Source organism: Rosa rugosa, chromosome 7 (assembly GCF_958449725.1).
Source record: "Rosa rugosa chromosome 7, drRosRugo1.1, whole genome shotgun sequence".
In the NCBI taxonomy this organism is placed as follows: domain Eukaryota; kingdom Viridiplantae; phylum Streptophyta; class Magnoliopsida; order Rosales; family Rosaceae; genus Rosa; species Rosa rugosa.
The window spans coordinates 15,111,864-15,126,738 of record NC_084826.1 but is presented as its reverse complement, the minus strand read 5'-3'; the positions used below and the strand labels follow the sequence as shown (position 1 = coordinate 15,126,738).

General features: G+C 41.0%; 2 protein-coding genes across 2 annotated transcripts; one reads left to right on the top strand and one right to left on the bottom strand.

The window, feature by feature from the left end:
• The first annotated feature begins 11,356 nt into the window (after positions 1-11,356).
• LOC133722900 (protein BOBBER 1-like) lies at positions 11,357-12,013 on the top strand. The gene has a single exon (XM_062149756.1). The coding sequence runs from the start codon at positions 11,357-11,359 to the stop codon at positions 12,011-12,013; it is 657 nt and encodes a 218-aa protein (XP_062005740.1).
• Positions 12,014-12,541: 528 nt separating this feature from the next.
• LOC133719682 (cytochrome P450 76A2-like) lies at positions 12,542-14,659 on the bottom strand. The gene is made up of 2 exons (XM_062145851.1): positions 13,709-14,659; positions 12,542-13,221 (listed from the first exon to the last, which is right to left on the bottom strand). The coding sequence occupies exons 1-2, from the start codon at positions 14,642-14,644 to the stop codon at positions 12,616-12,618; spliced, it is 1,542 nt and encodes a 513-aa protein (XP_062001835.1). The 5' UTR covers positions 14,645-14,659; the 3' UTR covers positions 12,542-12,615.
• Positions 14,660-14,875: the final 216 nt, after the last annotated feature.

Sequence of the window (14,875 nt, the reverse complement as noted above, 5' to 3'; positions counted from 1 at the left end):
TGGTTCGTAATATGAACCATGTGAGGTTTACTCACCTCGATATTCCCGCTGCGTCTTCAATTCAACACAATACACACCGAAATCGTTCACCCAAGGGAGACCGTCAATCACCTAATCACACATGACCTTATTTTAGCCAATAGCTCCAAAACATACTCAAACGACAATCCAACGGTTGGATCGAAATTAAATGATGATCCAACGGTCGGATCCTCACGGATCGCCTTTAGGATCACCCTCCAAAAATCATTACGAAGATCCAATGGTCGGATCTTCCTGAATCGTCCTTACTAACATCTTCACAAATTTATACGAAAATCCGACGGACGGATTCTCACGAATCGCCTCCCTAATCACTGTTTTGCATTTATACGAAGATCCAACGGTCGGATCTTCGCCCATGACCACAAAAAGCCACTGGGACAGTCATAAGATCATCATATCAAAACTACAAGTCCATCTGACGGTCCTAACTTCACATATCACAAGTCTAACGATCGAAATCGATCGAAACTTAAAAATTCATAACTTCATCATACGATATCCAAAAATTGCGTATAATATATCAAAATGATCGTATTGAATTATAGAATCTGAAAATGTACAGAAACCATATTTTTGATCCCCGGAGGTGGCCGGAACGAGCCGCCGGAGTTAGTGGCAGAGCCGCCGCCGACCACCGCCAATGGTGTCGAGGCCGGGCTGCCCTTCTTCATCTCAACAAGCTTAACAATTTTCATAACTAGCATGAAGTCTGAAAGTGAAAGGAGGTGGCCGGAAATTACCTAAACAGTTGGGTTTGGCCGGAAATTTTCCAGAAACCCGCGAAGAATTGCAGAAACCGATGTGCTATGATTTCGACATGAAAACTTCATCCTCCGGCCTCGATCCCTTCTGAAGAGTTGTTAAAAACATCAAGGTGAACTCACTGGTTCAACAATCAATCAAAACGATGCACTACAGCTCGAGATATCACGATCGAAAGGTTTTGGTTTTCGATCGAAAACCGGTCGAGCTCCGACGAACGTGAAACCGGTCACTCCAGGTGCGATCCTTCTGGTATGATGATCAGCAGGTTGAGGCGAGTTCATAGAGCTAAGGATCGGAAGTTTTGGTGGCCGGAGCTAGGAGAAAACCGGCGTTGACTACAATCGAACTCAAATCGGTTCAAGCTCCCCGCCGCCGCTACAGACCGCGCCGCCGTGGAAGGCTGCCACATACGGGTGCGCAAGGACCAGGCGAAGCCAAAGGAAGAAGTTTGGTGAAGATTGGTGGCCCGTGGAGGAAGATATGGCCGGTGGAAGTTTGGAGGCGATTTCCGGCTTCGGGAGGAAATCTGCAGCCGGTTTCCATTTTTGGAAATTTTGAAAATATTTTCGGAAATTTCCGAAAATGGAAGCTTTATACTAAATTGGAAACTTTTCAAAAAAAACATAACTAATTCATACGAACTCCGATTTTTGCGTTCCGCATATGCACGCGATCGTATCGACGAACTCTACAACTTTCGTGAAGGAAGTTTTCCCAATTTCTGTACGTATAAAAAGTCGATTTTCGCGTGCCCCTAATTAACGTACGTTTTCGAAATAAAATCGTTCGAATTAAATCTACACTTCTCCAAGCTTCGTACATTCTCCCATGACCACGAAATCATTCTAAAATGTTCTCGGAAAATAACTTGAATTTTTCGGGTGTTACAATCCACCCTCCTTAAAGAAATTTCGTCCCGAAATTTAAGCGCAAGTTAATTGCTCTCGATTACGGTTAACCTAACCATCGAATCTCCATCTTTCCCAAAACTGTAGTAATCTACAAAGCCACAGCCCTTTGTATAAAAATACATTCCTATGACCACTAAATCCTTTCATCACAAACGTAAACTCACACAACAAGAATTCATAAATGAAATCCTCATTCCCACTTAAGTCATCAACATGACATTCCTTCACCGCATCATCTCTCAAAATTACAACACAACAATTGCCTCAAGCAACCCACACTCAATCACCACGTGGCATTGCACATATAGCTGTTTTCACACAGATCGTCATCCTGTACTGGCATACAAGCACAGTAAACACTCCCACAAAGCGTTTCGCTACTCAATTAGCATCACGGTAAATCTCTATAGTAAAACTTAAGCATGCACTATTCTACACAACAATAGAGATGCATCACTCAAAACAAATCATCCCCAAAAGCACGCCAATAAAATATGTCACCCAGTGATGATGACTTGGGCTTGCTCAATCCTTGGGCTAAGCACTAGGGCTGGCCAATTGGGCCGAAGAAACCGAACCATCCACATTTCGAACCGGCCCGAACCAATTTGGGTTTAACATTTGGGCCTACCATTCGGGCCGAACAATTGGGCTTAACATTGGGCCTACCAATCGGCCGAACAATTGGGCTTACTATTTGGGCCTACCAATCGGCCGAACAAAACGCATTTTGAATAGGCCCAACCAATTGGGGCTTACTATTTGGGCCTACCAATCGGCCCACCAACTTTCAGCTCGACTACGGTATGAAATTATACATACCGTAGGTATACCGTATGTATGTATGCATACCGTATAGACCGTATATACATATGTATACCGTACAAACTGTATATACGTATGCATACAGTACAGACCGTATATATGTATGTATACCGTACATACCGTATATGCGTCCGTATATCAAGCATATACGAGATCCAAAAATATTTGTAGGAGGTAAGGTTCGAACTCCCGACCTCGAACACGAAGGTTTTGCTCCCAACCACTGAAGCAAGAGCTGCCTTCATTAATATATGCTCACGTGTTATATTTATTATGTCATAAGCGACATAAATAAAATAACGGGGGAGGCAAGGTTCGAAACCTCAACCTGCTGCACGAAACCTTTGTCCCCAACCACTGGAGCACAAGCTGTGCTTAATATAATGTGTACAAATGTTATACTTATTATGTCATAAGCGAACATAATAAAAATAAACGAGGCAAGGGTCGAACCTCTGACCTCTTGTACAAGAGCTTTGCTCTTCAACCACTAGAGCACCAGCTGCTCTCGCTGTTGTCCTCACAATTCTTTTATTTATTCTATCAAAAGCGATAGAATAAAAACAAACTGTCGGTACACTCCACGTGCCACGACTTATCCCTTCCGTGAATTACGAAAAGCAGATCACTTTCGGCGAAAGCTGTCTGCCACAGCGTCTCGAGATTCGCTCGGTCCCCTCACACGCTCTCCAAGCGCCAACAGCTTTTCCGTGTTTTCAGGCGACTTTAATCCAACGCGTAGAATGAATCTCAGAGATCGTCCATCCAACGGTGGAGATCTGCTCACCTCGTTCTATAAATAGGTGCATTCTGAGGAAGCGACTGTTCATTCCAAAGGAAAAGAAAATTTCTCTCGAGTTCCAGCCCTTTCTCTCTCAACCCTTTAGCCTTTCTTTCGAAACTCAAATCCTTTCTTCATCAATTTCAATCCTTCTCCTCCCGATCTTCTCTTCCATCTGGTAGATTCAATCTCTTCTTTCCTCTGGACTTTCAGATCTCCAACACCCCTTCATCAACCTTAATCCTTCTAAGGTCAATCTCCCACAAACACTCAACAACTTCGTTCTTCAATTTACACTTCCTCTCAACTCATCACCATGGAACCACGAATTCTGCAACTAATGGAGCTACAAACCCAGCAACAGATCGAGGATGGAGGAAACAACCAAGCAGCCGGGAGTAGTGCCAACATGGATTTCTGGCGAAGCCGTACCAGGTGGATTCCTACTCCAGATCAAATAAGAATCCTCAAGGATCTTTACTACGACAAGGGAGTTAAGTGCCCAACTAAAGAGCACATTCACGAGATCTGTCTCCAGCTGAACCAGTATGGACAGGTTGAGGGCAAGAGCGTTTATTTTTGGTTCCAAAACGTCAGGGCTCGCGAGAAGCAGATGAAGAGGTCCAATCAGGCTGCACAAATGCCCATGGGAACTAGTTCTACTGGTACTGGTGGATCCATTGATCTCAATTTTGGGTCCACTGGTTCTACTGGTGCTGGTGGATCTATTGATATTAATTTTGGGCCAGCTGGTGGATCCATTGACATCAATTTTGGGCCACGGGTCGACTGCAGTGTTGACCGGTATTCCTCCTCACCCTTCAACACTAATACTAGTACTTCCTCCTTTGGCACAAAAGGAGGACAAACTTTCATGGAACAGCGAAGGGAAGATCACCAGGAGATTGAAACTCTTCCTCTGTTCCCCATGCACGGTGAGGACGTCCTTGGTGGCCTGAAGACTACTTCCGAGGGAGGTAGCGGCTATGGCTACTATTCCGGTGGCTCAGGCGGCTACAACGGTGGCTCTCACGTTTCTCTTGAGCTCAGCCTCAACCCATCCGGAGCTGGTGACTTGGCTTAGTATAGTGTAGTTCCCTTTTTTTTTTTTTTTTTTTTTTTTTTTTTTTTGTAATGTAACTAAATGTCCAAATCAATAAGACTGAATGTATATGGTAGTCTTTTTTTTTTTTAAAACAAACCAACAACGACACCATGGGTCGAACCTTGGTCACCCATGGCTCTTTCAAAACCTTAGCCATCTCTGCTGCACACATCATTCATAACGATGTATCACAAACGATCATTCAAAACACTAAAGTCAATGATCACCCATCAACTCCAAACTAAGTCGATAGTCGATGTTCACCCATCGACTCCAAATACTCTTTTAATGCAATTTCATCAATCACTCAACAATAAACCTTAACCTTTTCATAACAATCAACACATCAATTATCGCCACTTTGGTCACCACTTTGGCACTACTAAAATCAAGGATTAATAAAGCTAATCACTTCCCATTCAGAAGTATCTAAAGAGCGCCACTTGTCCAATGAGTATAGTCAACTAAGTTCAACAGCCACAACAGTCAGAGTTTGCTGACGGATTTCCTACCTCTTTTAAGGCCCATCCAAGTACCTAACGCACTAATGCTCTTTACCAATACTCTTCTCCTTTTCCTCATAAATCTTTCAATGAGGAGCTTAGAGTATTAACTCCATTGTCAAGCACTAACAACGATTAGTGTCATAAGAGGCACCTACAAAGTAACTAAACTAACTCTAATCTCATAAATCAGTCCCTACAAATTCCTTCCAAATCTTTATCGATAATTCATACCCTTAGTACCAATCCCATCATGGTCATGCTTCACCTTAAAGAAGGAACATAACCATATTCTTCTTCTTTCACATTACGGTACCATCATGGAGAAGTACTAGCTCTAATAAATCTCTTACTCAAGTAAACTCTTGCCTTGAACCTTCAACTCCTTAAGTTCAGTTGGTGTCATCTAATAAGGCGTGTATCAAACCTGGTATCACCTCGATGACAAACTCCACTACCCTCCTTAGGGATAACATAAGTATTTCTCAATTTATACTAAGAATTCAATCTCACTCAAAGTCAGCATAGCTGCCTCAGAGTCACTTTAAACGCATAACACATGCCAAATACCAAAACTTCACTAAGACATCTCGTTACAAAACAAGATATCTACCCCTCGGTACGTATATTCCATCCAAAAACATTTGCAAATCCAACTTAAAAAGGCAAGATTTCTATCAATTAAAACTTGTATCCACAATAGATATGTGTATAGGTCAACACCATGCCTTCAACCAAACGCTTCAACATCCAAAAGGACCGCACTTCCATAAAACAATTCTCATCGACTCATCAGAGTTAAATCCAGAGGTTCCTATTCCTCGAAGATCACAGCTCGCAGAAACTAACTTATTCTAATACGAACTTAGAAGACAACACTACCGTCCTACGGACATACACGCTGTCTAGACCCCATACTAAGACATACCCAATGATTATACCAGTACCGAAGAGTATATGATGGGGATCCACTGCAGATCACTCGAGAGGTACTGATTATCACCAAATATGTACCTTACGCTCTGATACCAAACTGTCACGCCCCGAATTTTGAATAATCAATTCAAAGTCCGAAACATGAATAATAACAATTACAAATAACGTCCTGAAATTTTTTCTCACAAACAACCACACTTCACACCTCTCAATATTACAATAAACCAAATCCTCAATTTATTTATTACAACACACTCTCACCAAATCAAATTGTAAGGCTCAAATGAGCTTGACTCATCTCACTATTACAATTGCTGTAAATCTATGACAAATACTCTAACCCGTACGATCACCGCCCTGATTCTCCTGACCTGCAGGATTACCCGCTACACAATTTGAATAGTGTACCGGGATTGCAACAACACCAAACCCGGTAAGCTTTTGACAGCTCGTATGAGTAAACAAGAAATGAACGGTTGATTTATTAAATCATATTTCTTTTAACTCAAGCAAAACAACTAACAATCACAACAACCACAAAGCAGCATCAAGCCAACACACAGAAATCAATGAAGAATACATCCCCGCAGTCCCCTAACCTCAATATCACCTAAGTGGTCTTTCCCACAACCTACAATTATTCCCATTGCATGTGGTCATTCCCACATATCACCACACAGGTACTCCCATATATCACCACACGGGGAGTATATCACCACACAGGTACTCCCACATATCACCACACGGGGAGTATATCGCCACACAGGTACTCCCACATGTCACCACACGGGGAGTATATCGCCACACAGGTACTCCCACATGTCATCACACGGGGAGTATATCACCACACAGGTACTCCCACATATCCCACATATCACCACACGGGGAGTCTATCGCCACACAGGTACTCCCACATGTCACCACACAGGTACTCCCAAAATCAGTCACTAAAATCACCAACTCTAAATCACCGATGATTAATACGGGATCTAAACTCACATCTTTCTTCTCAAAACCCCGAAAGCGTATTTATACAAACACGGTGACTGACAGACTAGAGCTCTAACCGTATTGTAGTCCATCATCCACTGATTAGAGCATCCTATACCCTCATACTGGTCACTACATCGATCCTGAATCCAAAATCGAGTACAACTATATTCTTTCACACAATATAATCAATAATTCCATGATACGTACTATTATTGTGTAAATATGTACTCAAAATACAACTCCAAAATCACCAATCCATTCTCAATCATATCAACACACCAATCACACGTCAACCAATATATATATTCCACGTAAATATATATATACGTAATCATCCGCTCAGGGATGACCACTAATACCAACTATAAACCACACATAGTGAAAACCGAGAAATTCACTTTTATAGTTTAAAATACCTTTTACTTACCTATGGATTGTAGAAGATCGAGCCCATGTATTTTAAAACAAATATTCATTTTCGTCAAACATTTTCAATCCATTACGATTTAAGTAAGGTAATTTTGGTTCGTAATATGAACCATGTGAGGTTTACTCACCTCGATATTCCCGCTGCGTCTTCAATTCAACACAATACACACCGAAATCGTTCACCCAAGGGAGACCGTCAATCACCTAATCACACATGACCTTATTTTAGCCAATAGCTCAAAAACATACTCAAACGACAATCCAACGGTTGGATCGAAATTAAATGATGATCCAACGGTCGGATCCTCACGGATCGCCTTTAGGATCACCCTCCAAAAATCATCACGAAGATCCAACGGTCGGATCTTCCTGAATCGTCCTTACTAACATCTTCACAAATTTATACGAAAATCCGACGAACGGATTCTCACGAATCGCCGCCCTAATCACTGTTTTGCATTTATACGAAGATCCAACGATCGGATCTTCGCCCATGACCACAAAAAGCCACTGGGACAGTCATAAGATCATCATATCAAAACTACAAGTCCATCTGACGGTCCTAACTTCACATATCACAAATCTAACGATCGAAATCGATTGAAACTTAAAAATTCATAACTTCATCATACGATATCCAAAAATTGCGTATAATATATCAAAATGATCGTATTGAATTATAGAATCTGAAAATGTACAGAAACTATATTTTTGATCCTCGGAGGTGGCTGGAAAGAGCCGCCGGAGTTAGTGGCAGAGCCGCTGCCGACCACCGCCAATGGTGTCAGGGCCGGGCTGCCCTTCTTCATCTCAACAAGCTTAACAATTTTCATAACTAGCATGAAGTCTGAAAGTGAAAGGAGGTGGCCGGAAATTACCTAAACAGTTGGGTTTGGCCGGAAATTTTCCAGAAACCCGCGAAGAATTGCAGAAACCGATGTGCTATGATTTCGACGTGAAAACTTCATCCTCCGTCCTCGATCCCTTCTGGAGAGTTGTTAAAAACATCATGGTGAACTCACTGGTTCAAGAATCAATCAAAACGATGCACTACAGCTCGAGATATCACGATCGAAAGGTTTTGGTTTTCGATCGAAAACAGGTCGAGCTCCGACGAACGTGAAACCGGTCACTCCAGGTGCGATCCTTCTGGTATGATGATCAGCAGGTTGAGGCGAGTTCATAGAGCTAAGGATCGGAAGTTTTGGTGGCCGGAGCTAGGAGAAAACCGGCGTTAACTACAATCGAACTCAAATCGGTTCAAGCTCCCCGCCGCCGCTACAGACCGCGCCGCCGTGGAAGGCTGCCACATACGGGTGCGCAAGGACCAGGCGAAGCCAAGGGAAGAAGTTTGGTGAAGATTGGTGGCCCGTGGAGGAAGATATGGCCGGTGGAAGTTTGGAGGCGATTTCCGGCTTCGGGAGGAAATCTGCAGCCGGTTTCCATTTTTGGAAATTCTGAAAATATTTTCGGAAATTTCCGAAAATGGAAGCTTTATACTAAATTGGAAACTTTTCAAAAAAAACATAACTAATTCATACGAACTCCGATTTTTGCGTTCCGCATATGCACGCGATCGTATCGACGAGCTCTACAACTTTCGTGAAGGAAGTTTTCCCAATTTCTGTACGTATAAAAAGTCGATTTTCGCGTGCCCCTAATTAACGTACGTTTTCGAAATAAAATCGTTCGAATTAAATCTACACTTCTCCAAGCTTCGTACATTCTCCCATGACCACGAAATCATTCTAAAATGTTCTCGGAAAATAACTTGAATTTTTCGGGTATTACAGAATTAGAGGCCGAAACCAATGTTACCCCAAAATGTCTGCTTTAAGAATACTCATAAACCACTGTGTGGCAGTGACAGTTGGATTTCCAGGAGCCTGCTCAGAAGTTTGTGCAGTTGGTCATGCATCCCTGATCCTTCCCAGTATGCAAGCCTTGGATGTGCAGTGAAGTGAAGTCTATTAGTAAGCTTCCAACTTGCCTGCTGTTTCCTATTATTCTTAGTATAACATTTCTGCAATAGGAAACTGAAACTATAAACACTTTAGTACTTTACAAATGTAGGGCAAAGTGTCTTGTAATTTGATGTTTAACTCATGGTTTGGTAATGTATAACCATGGATAAGCGAAGAGAGCACCCCAAAATGAGTAGACAACTTTGTTTAAAGGAACCTGTGTCTATGGCAACTACTTTTCCTGATTATGACCGGCCAGGCCAGCTGTCTATATATGGCAACTACTTTCCCTCGATCAAATTGAGGAAGCTTATGAAATCTGAACAGAGACTATCAGAAAAGTTTTTAAGTTTGAAATGATCATTATTCATCTTTATAGTAGAGCATTAACCAAAGACAACGAAGTAAACCAAAATAATAGTCACGTGCAGCCTCGCATATCTCCTTATATTATGCAGCTCTGATCCAGGTTTCTTGACTTCCTTGACAATGTGAGTAGATTTACCGTATGTCTAGACTTAGAGTGACTATACATTGATTTCATTTACCATTAATTGATAATCAATCCCACAATATCAACCCACTGATCGATTTTTATTACCATTGCAGATGTGTAATGACCTAGACTCGCTTAGGACTAGACTCATCTATATTATTGTCCTGAAATATTTCTTATCCCGTTGCACTAGACCCATGAATAGGCTCCTTAATTAATCTTTGTACAGTAAGTGTATTTGGAAGAATTTATTTTCCATTCATATGGTCTCTCTCTTAAATCTTTGACATGAGTCATCCCAGCCTTGTAATGCAGATAAGCAGTCAGCTTGCATGGTTCGGATGAGTCATCTTTGGGGGAAAGCCCCTTCACTTTCCCTCTGCAATGAGCAGCTTCCTTCCTTGGAAAAAATTCCGAGGGATCAATGCCGCCTGGCAAACTCCATTCTGGTCACTGGAGCGTCCTAGTTCAACTACCAACAGAAACAAATACATTTATCAATCTCCAAACTGGAAGAGAATAAACTATTATCAATCAACAAAATAAAACAAGTAAAGGGCATATGACTAACCATTTAATCATATGCTGCTAGCTACTTTGTAAACGTCATGATCTATGTTGAGAAAAATTATCCTCATGATGGCGATATCAGTACTTTTAAGTTTATTGTTATTCAACAGATAGGATTGCAGAAGCAATGTATTATGTGCTCTTTTTTATCATTTGATTTGTTAATTTAATCTAGCAATTTATGAGGAAAAAGGAGAAAAGCTGAAATCATTACACAGTGATCGATATAACACACACACATGATAAGCAATGAAACTAATTTACCTTGATTTCTCTTTCTGTATTGATTATACATTTGCTTGATATCTGATTGTCTTGATTGTACATTGCTTGATCTTAGGGCGTTTATGTATAAACTGCAAATCTCTAGGATCTAAACTGATCTGCAGTCCTTTAATTCTATTCATTGTAATAGCTGATCTCTAGAACCTAAACTGATCAGCAATCATGTATATATTTGAAATACATCAATGAGAAATAGTGTGGAAAACACTTTACCCAAATCTGCTTTAACACACACACACACACACACTATATTATATGCACTCAAAAGGTTATAGATATACATACACTAAACCCTAATATATATACATACCATATTATATGCATGAAACTAGATTATCCTAAAAACAATATACATCAAATGCTAAATCAAGGCACATTTGTTAATAATCACTTGGTTTCCACATAGATTAGTTTAATTCAATCATAAGAAAATCCATAACTTCTAGAAATGTGAGTTTACAATGCTACTAGCTAGTTGTTATGGTTTTTAGTTAGGATTACTTGTGTAATGTTAAACCAATAGTGTCATTGATTAACTCCACTCCTAGTCTGAGTAGATACTGCTCCTAATTTGATTAGGTCTACCTAGTCTGATTATGTTTTCTAGTCTTAGTTTGATTAGGAATCCTAGTTGATTTTATTACAAAGTTTGTTCCATTATGTTATCTATAAATACCTAGCAGAAAATCTCAACTTTCTTATTAGTCAGTATACGAGAATTTTATCCATTCTAAACTTGTATTGATCCATGGCGATAATCTCTGACATCCAAGAAGACCAAAACGAAAACCAAGTAAAGGTTCCTTCTTCCCAGCCATCATTGGTAGAGGTTAAGGCAGAAGAGAAGAGGGTGAAGGAGGAAGACAAAGGGAAGAAGAGTGGCTTGAAAGTTCCAAACAAAGGGAATGGTCTTGATTTGGAGAAATACTCATGGACGCAGAGCCTGCAGGAGGTTAACGTACTGATTCCAGTGCCTGCTGGAACTAATAAAAGGGATGTTCTATACGAGGTGAAGACAAACCATCTCAAGTTTGGACTCAAAGGGCAGCCTCCTATAATTGATGGTTACCTCTTTCAGTCAATCAAGCCTGATGATTGTTTGTGGAGCATAGAGGATCAGACTGCTGTCTCCATTCCTTTGACCAAGAAGAACCAACAGGACTGGTGGAAGTCTTTAGTGAAAGGTGATCCCGAAATAGACACTCAAAAGGTTGAACCTGAACCCAGCAAACTATCCGACCTGGATTCTGAAACACGTCAGACTGTGGAGAAGATGATGTTTGATCAGAGACAGAAGCATAGGGGACTTCCAACTAGTGATGAGCTGCAGAAGCAGGAGCTGTTGAAGAAGTTCATGGCTCAGCACCCGGACATGGACTTTTCAAATGCTATGATGATGCAATAAGTTCACATTCTTTTCTACAATAAGAAGTCGATTATAATTTGTTTTAGAGTTTGTTCTCTACTTTTATGACTATGTATCCAGTGTTGATGAAAACTCATTACAATTTTTCTTATCCAGACTGAGACAATGTCATTGAGTTTAATTAGTATACGTAGCTAAAAATCAAATCAATTTACCCCTTTGCTTTCTAGGTCACATCTCACCTCACAAAGTTGTTTAGCAATGTATGTCCTAGAGAAACATTGGACTCTTATCCACGATTAATCAAATCCTTATGCGAGGAATATGCATTGATGACTGCTCGATCATGGCTTTAACTATCTTGTTTGAAACCAAGTATGGCAGGTATATATAAAGCAGTTTTGTATGTCGCATACCCAACTTCAAGGCGAGTGAAGGCAAATTGATCTCAGCCCTAAAAATGATAATACAATAACCAAAATTATTATCAAATTTTAGTACAGATGATGTGAAGATTTACTTAACAGCGTTTTTTTTTTTTTTGAGAATGACTTAACAGCGTTTTAATTATGAAATAAGTTCAGAAACAAAGTAAGCCAATCAGTACCAGTACAAATATCAACTAGAACAGACTCCCAAATTTAACACTTTTTAGGCACTGCTAGTAATGGCTCATGCTTTCGCATTGTCATTCCTAACCTTTCATTCCAGTCCATAGTCTCTCTAGTAATACTACCATCAAATTCCCAATCAAATTGGTGAAGTAACAGCCCCAAAGTTAGGTGCAACATTCTATGACCCAAGGGCACACCCGCACACATTCGTCTCCCAGCTCCAAATGGAATCAACTCATAATGTTGCCCCTTGTAATCAATTTTTGATCCTATGAACCTCTCAGGCTTAAACGATACGGGGTCACTCCACACGTCTGGGTCTCTTCCTATTGCATAAACATTCACAAATACCTGTGTGTTCTTCGGTATCGAGTATCCGCTAAAAACAGTGTCGTGCATTGCCTTTCGTGGTACTAGGAATGGAAGTGGAGGATGCAATCGTAGAGTTTCTTTGATTACGCATTGTAAGTAGGGAAGATTGTCAATGTGACTCTCTTCGATCTTTCTGTTTCGACCTATGACTTGATTGAGCTCGGATTTGGCCTTCATTAGCACCTCTGGGTTGCATAAAAGTTCGGTGAGTGCCCATTCTATTGTGCTGCTTGTTGTTTCTGAACCCGCCATAAATATTTCCTGAACCAATTTATCAAGTCTTAAGAAATGAAAGTTGCTAAATATATGCAACTGTAGAACGGTGCGTAGTACGCATTAATCTCCTCGCATCCATATCAATCATATCATAATTCACACATTAGTTCATACATAAAAGGAATCTCACAGTGCTATTGTACAATTATTAACTATAACTCATTTGAGACTTCATTTTTAGTATTAATCATCTGTTACAGTTTACAAATCTAAGTATTAAGAATGGTGTCTCAACAAAGAATATCATGAACACCTAATTAGATCGTTATAAATATAGACATTCACTTTTCAAAAAAAAAAAATATAGACATTCAATCTAAAGTGAATTGTCAAAAATGATCCATGTTAATTAAAGAGAGTAAGCCAGCCTAAATATTATTTTTTTGGGTCTTAGAATTAACCGCTAGAAATAACTGTGTCTATGTATGTCACTAGATTATTATGATTATCTATAAAGTGCAAATACACTTACCAGTATGAAAATGTTGAGATTATGATCAGAAATCTCGGGTGGTTCATCACTCCCACTTCCTTCCATTAGTTCAAGCACAACATCCAAGAAGTTTCCACCATTTTTCTGATGCTCTGCACCCTCCATCTTCCTCTCCTTCATGCGCTCCTTCACAAACTTGGAGACAATCTCCAGAGCCTTTCCAAGATCCCTCTTCATCTTCCTCTTCAAACCTTGCAGGTCAAGCCACTTCAGCCACGGAAAGTAATCAGCCATGTTTGCATGCCCACTCCACTCCATCAATCCATGCACCGCCCGGAAAAACTCCATCCCTTCCTCCGATTTGGGTCCCACCAAGTCCCTCGACAACACCACGTTCCCGAAAACGTTGAACGTCATGAGGAACACCAAACGTGCCACCTCCACTCCACGTGACGACGACGACGCTTCCTCTTCGATCCACGACTGCAAGTCGTCGGCGCACTTCCGACGAATAGACGCCGTGTCGTTGATGCGGTGGTTGACCAACATGTCCACCGTGAGTAGGCGTCTCATAACCCGCCAGTGAGATCCGTAAGGGGATAAGGCCAGCGACCCCTTGTGGTAGCCATACACACGGCTTACTTCATAGACAGTGCGGTCCGCGAACGACAGGTCGTGTTGCTTGAAAAACATGGTGGCCGCTTTGGTAGACTGTATTACCATCGTGTTTTTGGCACCGAGTTTAAGCCACATTACCGGACCGTACTTGTGGCTTAGATGAGTGAGTGTTTTGTGAGGCATTGCTCCGACTTGGAACATGTTGCCGAAAATGGGCCATCCTGGAGGGCCGGGAGGAAGCCGATGGCCGTGTCGGCCGGAGTTTGATCTCCAGTGAATGATCAGCAAGAAGAGAAGAGGTGGTATGATAAAACACAGAAGAGAGTCATTCAAAGAGTACCATTCCCAGTACTCCATCAAGGTCAACGTCGACATTATTATGATCGAGGATGAACTACTCTAGTTTCTTGTTTCTTAATTTATACATAGCGGTTTAATTAGGTAGCGTGAAAACAGGTGATATCATGAAAAGTATAAAACGGGCTTAGCGGGAAGTCGGGAACTAACATCATGCAAGAAAATGATGGTCAAATGCACATGCAATCGTTCTTCCTCTTAAAGAGGAGGAGGCAATATGCCAATATATAT

Excerpts from the sequence above, each read along its gene's own strand:
- LOC133722900 (XM_062149756.1), top strand. The coding sequence starts at position 11,357 with ATGGCGATAATCTCTGACATCCAAGAAGACCAAAACGAAAACCAAGTA.
- LOC133719682 (XM_062145851.1), bottom strand. The coding sequence starts at position 14,644 with ATGGAGTACTGGGAATGGTACTCTTTGAATGACTCTCTTCTGTGTTTT. Across the intron at positions 13,222-13,708 it reads ATCTCAACATTTTCATACTG|GAAATATTTATGGCGGGTTC; the intron begins GTAAGTGTATTT and ends AAATTGGTTCAG.